This window comes from Squalius cephalus (genome assembly GCF_949319135.1).
Source record: "Squalius cephalus genome assembly, chromosome: 10".
NCBI classification, from domain to species: domain Eukaryota; kingdom Metazoa; phylum Chordata; class Actinopteri; order Cypriniformes; family Leuciscidae; genus Squalius; species Squalius cephalus.
In genome coordinates, this window is record NC_137131.1 from 20,888,065 (window position 1) to 20,897,783 (window position 9,719).

The 9,719-nt window shown below is 34.4% G+C and overlaps 1 protein-coding gene across 4 annotated transcripts in view; it reads left to right on the forward strand.

Annotated features, from left to right (window-relative positions):
• The window catches only part of septin9b (septin 9b), a 180,330-nt gene extending 175,482 nt beyond the window's left edge, over nucleotides 1-4,848 (forward strand). For all 4 annotated transcript variants that reach the window (XM_079883228.1, XM_079883229.1, XM_079883230.1 and 1 more), the window contains 2 exons: nucleotides 2,355-2,406; nucleotides 2,521-4,848. In XM_079883228.1, the coding sequence (XP_079739354.1) occupies nucleotides 2,355-2,406; nucleotides 2,521-2,677 (209 nt within the window). In that variant the 3' untranslated portion in view covers nucleotides 2,678-4,848. The remainder of the gene's footprint in view (nucleotides 1-2,354; nucleotides 2,407-2,520) is intronic.
• The last annotated feature ends 4,871 nt before the right edge of the window (nucleotides 4,849-9,719 follow it).

Consider the following 9,719-nt stretch of genomic DNA (forward strand, 5'->3'; position numbering starts at 1 on the left):
TGGGGACTTTTCATAGATTTCATGATTTGTATAATGTACAAACTGTATATTCTATCCCCCTACACTAACACACACGTACGTTTTCATGTTATATGGGGACTTTTCATAGATTTCATGATTTGTATAATGTACAAACTGTATATTCTATCCCCCTACACTAACCCTACCCCTAAACCTAACCATCCCACAAAACTTTATGCATTTTTTCACAAAAAAAATTAAAAAAAAAGTCCCCACAAGGATTTCGTAAATGACCATTTTTGTGGTGACATTTTGTCCCCATAATGTAGGATTTACCAGGTAACACACACAACACTTTTCTTTAGTCTTACATTTTCTTGCCCAAACTCACATCTGCACATCCTCTCTGGCAGTAATCTTTGTTCTTGGATTAGTGTCCTGTGCTTCTTTTTTTTATTTAAAAACATTTGGTTGTGTGTGTAAGGAAATTCATGTACCGGTACTCATGTCCACATCATCCTACATCACTGTTATTGATTTACTGTATTTAAACAGATTCTCAAGATTTAAACAGTCAAACTTTTAAAGAGCCACATCACAAATGCTCTCTACAGGATATCTTAGACAATATACATTTACACACTAGGGCTAAGTTAATGTATCCGATTACTTTAATGTTTAATGCAATTCATATTTTGTCATTAAAACATTTATTCAAATGGAAAATAAGTGTTCATTCTGTAATGTTTAAAAATGTATATGAAAATGTAATCTAGTTATTGTAGTTTAGCTACATATGACATTATCATATATGACATTAATTGCTGTATAGAATTAAAATAATTGATAAACAATTTTATTCAGTTTATAGCCCTAATATACACAGACATTCACATCTGTGTGGTTCTCATTCTTGCTGCCAAGAGCAAATCAAGTTCCTGGACCCGAATCTTAGTTACCGAGAATTCAAACTACTCCTTCACATAGAAAACATTTGATCAATATTAATTTGAAAAGCTCTACCTTGCATAGACAAGAGAGTGGTAAAATTGAATTGATTGAAAGTAGTAACTATCATATCGCATTAATATGTGAAGAGTGTTGAAAGTGCTGTGAGTGCAGTCTTCTTATTGAAGATGTCTTTGTATGGTATAAATAAGAGTAAAGTGGCATTCACACAAACAGTTATTTGCAGTGACCGGAGGTCATTGATTTACAATGAAAATGTGATTAACAATAGGAGCACAGATCAGCTCACGTGACCTTTTAGGCAAATAGTATTTAGAGAGTCAGTATGTGTGTACGAGTTAAAAATAGAGGACGTAAACAGTTTACGTCCTCTATTTTTAACTCATACAAATAATTTCTATATATTCTCTAGTCTAATTTATCATTCCATGCCTAGTTGCTTTATGTTTGTCTTTCTCACCACATTCTTCTTCTTACATTACCCCATATTGCCATATTTATTTAATATTAATCAGCCCTGCATGTTATTTTTTTTACCAAAAATCAACAGAATCCAAAAATGTTAAATTTCCTTAATTAATGGGGTCTTTTAAGAGTCTGTATGCATTCATGCACACACTCAGTGTCTCGGTAGTCTATTTTAAATGTGATGTTACTTACAGTAGCTGACGGCACCATTGATTTCCATATATATATATATATATATATATATATATATATATATATATATATATATATATATATATATATATATATATATATATATATATTTATATATATATATTTATATATATATATTTATGGAATATATATAATAAAAAACAAAAACCAACAACAACTATATATATATGTTGTTGTTGTTGTTTTTTGTTTTTTGTTTTTTTCCTACTTTAAAAGTCAATGGGTTACCAACATTTTTTAAAAGTGTGATTTTTGGGTCAACTATCCATTTAAAGAAGCATTTTGCTGCTCAAATATGCTTAACTCTGATGTCATCTGTTTTACTGCACTGCTATCTAGTGGCAATAAAATGCTAGCACACCTCAAGCACAATAGCAAATATAGAAACATACAGTTGCAGATAGACTGTTTATTTAACACGCACCAATGCTAAATTTTTCTTTATTGTAATCATTATGTTCACAGCTTGTAATAATCACTTCAATGAGCTCATTGTTCCTGCCTTAAATTAATACATTGTTAGCTAATTGCATGATTTGTAGCATATACTGTATGTATGTACTTGGACATAGTCACCTTTGAAAACAGATCACTCTAAAACGATATGTATTGTGAAAGGTACTATACAAATAAATGTGAATTGAATTATACAATATGTTATATAAATAATTTGTTAATGTTTTTTCATGACTGAAATACTCTCTAAAACCACACCATCTTCCCTTTTCTAATTGTTTTTGCAGTTGAGAACACCACACACTGCGAGTTTGCCTATTTGCGGGACCTGCTCATCAGGTATTCTACAATTCAACATTTCAGTTCTTGGATAAACAAGACTACAGTTCATTTGTTAATACATATTTCAATAGGCTATAAGTGTTTACTCTGTGTCTGTTTTCGCTGTTCTAGAACTCACATGCAGAACATCAAAGATATTGCAAGCAGCATCCATTACGAGATGTACCGCGTACGCAGACTCAATGAGAACAACACACAACCAAACGGGCAGCAAGCAATCCACGCCAATGGCATACCTGAGCATGAAGTCCTCTCCCATGAGATGTAGATGTTTGTCTGACCATCCATCCATAACTCCATCAGTCCGTCCATCTATCTATTTCTCCTTCTTTCTCTTAATTTTCAACAGTCTCTTCTTTCACTCTGCCTTCATCATTTTGTTATTGTGTCAGTTGACTATTGTTTACCCCAACAAATATTTCTGATCTGTGGAATATGAATCTTTAAGTGTGTAGCAAAATGTGATGTTCTGTAATGAGAATTTTATTAAAGATGTGTTACTATGTTTTTCCCCCTCAATGCTATCAGTTATGGTAACTGCTCAGAGCTCAGAAACAATGTCAAAAATCCAACATGCCACTATGCTTAACGTTCTCCAACTTATTCATTACAAAATAACACATTAAAGTGGTTAAATTGCAATTTAATGAACAATACATACATACATACAAATGTAATAAATACATACTGAATGGCTATTGGGTATAAAAAATCCAAATAAATTATGTTTTTTACTATTTGAAAATATAATGGAACAAAGACAAGTGGAAAAGGATCTATAGTGTATTATGACTTCTGACTGCATTCACACATTTTTAGAAAAGAGCTTTGATCTTGATTGAAGCATTGTATGAATAACATTTTAGTTGAGTGTAAACATAATTCTGCTTTAGTGTCCCCCTTTTTGTAGTGACTGCCCTGTGTTGTATCTTTACTGGTCTATGAAATTCTAATGTGCTTTGTGCCATGTTTGCATTTGTGTGTGTTTTTAAAGCATAGTTCATTTATTTTGTCATTCTAAATATTGTTGTGCTTTTTAATTGTAAAGGCTTTGACATACGTATGTGAAATTAAATGTTCTTTTTGTTTTAAAGAAAGGCAAACATTTTTTTTTTTAAAAGTTGTAAAGAGTTATGTATTTATATACTGCATCATGTTACCCAGATTTCCAGAATTGCACCACAGTGACCCAAACCAGCTGTACTTTTTTTTTTTTTTGCAACTCTCAGTATTCAGTAAAGCAAGTCCTGAGCCATTCTATTCTCTATCTGTATTCTGTAGTAATACTGTACATGTGACCATGATTTGTTGATTAATGTGTTTCATGCTTCATGCTTAGTGACCCCCAACAGTTTTAGACACTTAAGCCACACTTAAAAGGGCATCAATGTATTTGCATTATGTACAGTGGCAAAATATCAAAACAAGTGGCATCTCAAGCACACTAATTTATAAGAAATAGATTTTTTTTTAACGTCTGTGTCAACTAGAGGGGAGGAGTTTTTATACCTCCACAAAAAAGACCTTGACATCAGGTAAAAGTTTTCTTTTATTTTTTTGCAGATGCCATTTGGTTTAATATTTTGGTTTGATTATTATTATTTTTTTAAGTGTGACAAAGTGTACAAAATTGTACAAATATTTTCTGGGCCAATATATAGACAGATATGGGAGAAGTTGCGTCATTTTAAATAAAACACAGTTAAACTGTGTTCTGGACATACGCGGACTATTTTTCTATTTACGAAAAACATTCTTACCAATCACAATTCTTATTTTTGCCCATTTGCAGATGATCTGTCATAAGATTTTTTGGTTTTAATTGTTTTTAACCATGATTCAAAATATTATAATTTAAAAGATAATACCCCAATTTCACAGACACACCTAGTCCCAGACTATAATGCATGTTAACTTGCACTGACATATCTTAAAATATATCAGTGCCATTGTTTTGTCTCAATATGCACATCAGTAATTTATTTTTTATTTTTTATGGCACTTTTATAAAAGATACTTAAATGTCTTAATTATCTAAGGCCTAATCCAGGCTTAATTTAAACCCTGTCTATGAAACCGGGCCAATGCATACTGCTTAAAAATGGGGACAGTTTTGTTTCTAGTCTCAGGTTCCAAAGTCCCACCTAGTGCGGCTTTTAGTGATTTGCATAATATTTGAAACATGACATGGCTGTCATGTTATTTTTCAGCCATAATGAACAGAAACCAAATATCCTAGTCTTTTATTTTTCTATTCAACCCATATTGTGTAATCCATATATGTCCAGACTGACCAGAGATATTATATACATTAAAACAGATTATTTTATGAATATTGTACCCATTGTATTTTGAAGTATTATACGGTAAGATTTATTTTACACTGTAGATTGGGGGGTGGGGGGGGGGGAATAAAAATTGCTATTTTTATTGTCATCTAATTTTGCATGTGATTATTTCTAGTTTTACCAAAGACTTGGTTGAACATTGAACAAATATATTGTTTATACACTTAAGGTTGTAAGATAAAATGAATATAGCTAAATTAAATGAATGCTAGGCTTGTAATTTGTTCTGTATATCATCAAGCGTTGATGTAAGTTTATGAATTAGAAGGTAATATGCTTCTTGTGTAGGGTCTCTGAGGTAATGATCATGAGGATAATATGCTAAACTGAATGTAAGAATGCACAGTGAATGCTTGTAATTTTAAAACAAAGATATGAAATAGACTATATTCTGTACAGAAGCCTTATGAAAATGGGAAACATTTATTTATCCAGCTATGGAAATAATCAAAATGTCATTTCACCAGGAGCTCCCAGCAGAGTGAGAGAGAAATTGATAGTAAATTAAGTCATCTGTATCCTTGGGCATCACGTGTGTAGCCTATATTCAGTAAGTTACAAGAAAGTGGAAAATATGCCATTAAAAGGTTATTTCAATTGGGGCTGACAATACCTTTGAGATTGCATATGTTTACATCTAGATTATAAGCCTATATAAACCTTGAATATCAGGTTGTTTTTAACTGAGAGCGGGATCTGTTTAGGACAAACTGACAAACAAAACTTTCGAAAGCTATTTTAAAATATGAGAGAAACAGGATCGTTTAAGAGGAACCAGATTACTCGTATGAATATGACTTACAAGAAAGCTTAGGTAGACTTTTTGCCTGGAACCTACCGAAACTGATTTCGGACAGGCTTCATATTTAGGCAACGGTCTAATGATCTACAGCCAAACAGAGGGAGCTATAAGTTAACTAAGGAAATATTTAATAACTACAATACTAATTTCTCGCTATAAATTAAAGTTGTTCCATTTACACAGAAATTAACTAACATTATTCAGACGCCATTTTATTTTATTTCTAGCAGAAATTGTCACGGAATCAAACAAACAGGATAGATAACACAGACAGTGAAGGATCTATGGCTACATCCGAAATCGTATACTTCCCTATAGTCTATAGTAGGTGAAAAACAGTAGGCTATGTGACGAAAGAAGAATTCTAATTCACAGCACTCATAAAAGAGTAGGTTCTGAAGTATGCACTGTGCATATGATGGACACTTTACTATCCATGAGGATTTATGAATGGCAGTGAAGCAACGCAACTGATGGTAGGTCACATGATGATGACAACACAGCGGATGTAGTATGTTCGGATTACATTCACACTACAAACTGTACTTTTTTAGCGGTCACAAAGTCATTACTTATTCAAAATAAGTACCTCATGAAAGTAGCCTGATGCGATTTCGGACGCAGCCTATATGTTCTATCTTGCTGGAACAATCGGTTAGCGGCACAAATCCATGGCGATAGTTTTTACAGGTTGCGTTCATTGCTGGAGTGACTGAGAAGGGTCCACTGTCATTATAAAGTACGAGAGCATCTTAGAGGCAAAATAAAAAAACAACCACTGACACCGCCTCGTTTTTGACACGTGAAGCTGCACGGAGAGGGACACTTCAGATGCAGATTTAAAACAGACAACAAAACGGTATGTATATTATACAGTACACTACACGTTTTAATAGCATTAAAGTCATTAATTTGTTGACTTAGTGTTTGCTGTTTCGGTTCCTTGCCACTGTTGCCTTTGGCTTGCTCAGTTGGGGATATTTAATTTAATTAATCAATCAACAATACTATTGATCAGCATTAGTGGACGTTTTCCACTAGAAACAAACATTGATGTATTATTTTAATTGAATACTGTGAAGCTGCTTTGATACAATCTGTATTGTGAAAAGCGCTATATAAATAAACTTGACTTGACTTGACTTGAATTACTCCCCCATCCTGTTCAAATGAATACTCACATACTCACACTGAGACACTATTCTCTGACTGTCTCCTGGCATAATGCCAAGCCTTTTTACAAAGGAAGGTGGGGCTGTTACCCTACCCATATGCAAATGAATCTCATTTTGATTAAAAGACAGCTGCAAATTTAATTAGATTCTACAGCAGAGAGAAATATCATGTCGGTTCTCTCTGGAGGGGAGTGATTTGCTTGAATTAATGTTTGCCAGTCTTGCACTTGAAGTAAACACAGGGATAAAGAGCAAAGTATGTTGTTGCAGATCTTTTTCGAAGGGCAATGAGGCGTTTCTATAGAACATCACTGATGGAAAACCCTCTTGCATCATTTAATGAGGTTTGGAGCATTAAAAGCCCAAATAACAAGATAGTAGAAGCCTAAAAGAGCTGTCTTAAATAATAAGCACACAGATTCTTTAAATAAGAGTCAGCCTCCCTCCCTCTCTATGATTATATTCGTTCTTTAACAAATGCAAAAGAATATGCAGGATCAGCATTTTACTGGTTGAGAATGTTTAAAACAGATATCCCAGAACCATAGGAAACCAGAATTGATTTTTTTTATTTCTTTTTTATGATATCAGTATTTTGTGTCTCCCAGTTTATACCCTTCGTCTGGTTGGCATTAAATGCAAGTTCAAAACTGAAAGACTTTGAGAACTCACAATTTGTCACAATCCAGCTGTCAGTCACTGATTTCAAAAAGTGCACATGAAAGGAATGTCATTGCAGTCAGGAGCTTGAAAAATTCTAGACAAGAGTGATATCAGGTACTTTCAACAATTGCTGAAAATGAATTAATTCAATGGCCAACTAAAGGGCTTTGTACATGTACAATCTTTGTACATGTACCATATGAAAGAAATAAAGCCAAACTGGGTTGTAATAAGTGAATATTGTAATGCTGTTTTTTGGAGTTGTTTAATCATTCTCTGGTGAGATATTGATTTTATTGGCAGTTGATTTCATCTAAGGCTGTGTGGCTGTATGTGTAACGCTTGATCCGAAGACGATTAGACAATAGAACAGGATTTATTAAAGAACTAAGAATAATAACAGACACGATGCGAGACAGTGTGCATAGCACAAACAATATCTGACAATAAGCTGAAACAGAAGCAGGAACTAAATACAGAGATGATTAACTAAAGGACGAACAGCTGTGGTGATTAGTGTAGTCACTAGATTAGTGCCACGCAAGCAGTGTTGTTGGTTTATGTCGTGTGCCGTCCGAAAGGGAGGCAAATGGGCCCTCTGGTGTTAACCCGTCGGCATGAAAATGTCAATTCGGGTACTGTCCTACAACTGCCGTGGCCTGCGCCTGGGTCAGAGTGCTGGGGATAAAGCTCGACGTTCTGTGGTGGACAGTTTGCTCGCAGAATGTGACATTTTATGTTTGCAAGAGACTTTTATTGCTAAATAAGATCTAGAGAAACTGAACACTCTTAATGAAAACTTTCTTGGAGTGGGAGAGTCAACGACTGATCTTAGCAAGGCTATAGTCAGAGGCAGAATCCCAGGTGGGGTGGCTGTGCTCTGGGACAAAAAGCTTGATGCTGTGATAAAGCCAATCAGGCTTGATGTTGACTGGTGTATTGGTATACAATATACTCATAAATGTAATAATTTTGTCATTTTAAATGTTTATACTCCAAATGAGTCTAGTGAGAATGAGGTTGAATATCTCAATAGACTGGCTTTTATAAATGCTTTTATTCAAGACAATAGCATCTGCAGTGTATATGTTGTTGGGGATATGAATGCTGATATCAATGACAGCAACTCATTATTTGCTAAGCATCTGACCTGCTTCAGTGAAGATAATAACTTCACTCTATCAAGTAGAGTACTGTTGCCTGCAGACAGTTATACATACATAAGTGAAGCCTGGCACTCAACATCATGGCTTGACCATTGTTTTAGTACAGCTGATGGGCATGCAGCCATAGAGAATATGGGTATTAAAGGTCCCATATTATGCCCCTTTTCACAAGATGTAAAATAAGTCTTTGATGTCTCCAGAGTGTGTATGTGAAGTTTCAGCTCAAAATACCCAACAGATCATTTTTTACAGCATGTTTAAATTGTCATTTTTTGGGGCTCAGAAAAACGCGCTGTTTTAGTGTGTGCCCTTTAAATGCAAATAAGCTTCTGCTGCACGACACAGGGGGCGGAGCCTCACAAGCTCGCGCTCAGTCTCTCAGGACAATTTCATCTCACGGAATGATGATAATATCAGAAACTCTCAGAAACGGTGTTCATTTCGAGTCGGACAATAATGCCTACAGAGTCAGAGTGCTGTATAGAGATGAAACAGGTATAGTTTAGTAGTTTAATTACGGTTATTATAACGTATTTGTCATCTGCTTGTATGTATCCATTATTTATTAATAGCCTACAAGTCTGCTGTCTGAATGATGATCAAACATATACTGATGAGTTTAATAAAGTTTATTGTACATCACACAAAAGATGAAGCGTCAGTTTTACTTCAGAAAATCACCGTAAGAACTGAGTAAACACAGTAAGTTATAAGAAGTGCGCAAGTACATAAACGAATTTCGGTAGAGTTGAGGGAGCATTTCTGTGGGCGGAGGTTAATCAAAAAACTGTTCTACTGACGTCATTAAAGAAGGAAGTAGAGAGATGTAGTCCAAACGGGCCGTTCGATGTAGGCGACTTCTGTTAAATAAAATATCTCGCTTGGCATTGAACTTTCAGCTTAATAATTTTACAGATATTATTTATGCTCTAACAGCAACATTACACACTAACTAAAGTTTGAAACATGGGATCACGAAGAACGGGACCTTTAAGTATGGGGTCACACTAACAGACCATATACCTTTGGCCCTCACAATTAACATTGAAGAATTACCATCTACAGCCAGCTTATGGTTATATATTATATATTATACTAACACAGACCAATATCTAAGTAATGTTTATCTGCCCAGAGAAGCTATTCTGTGTAAGGA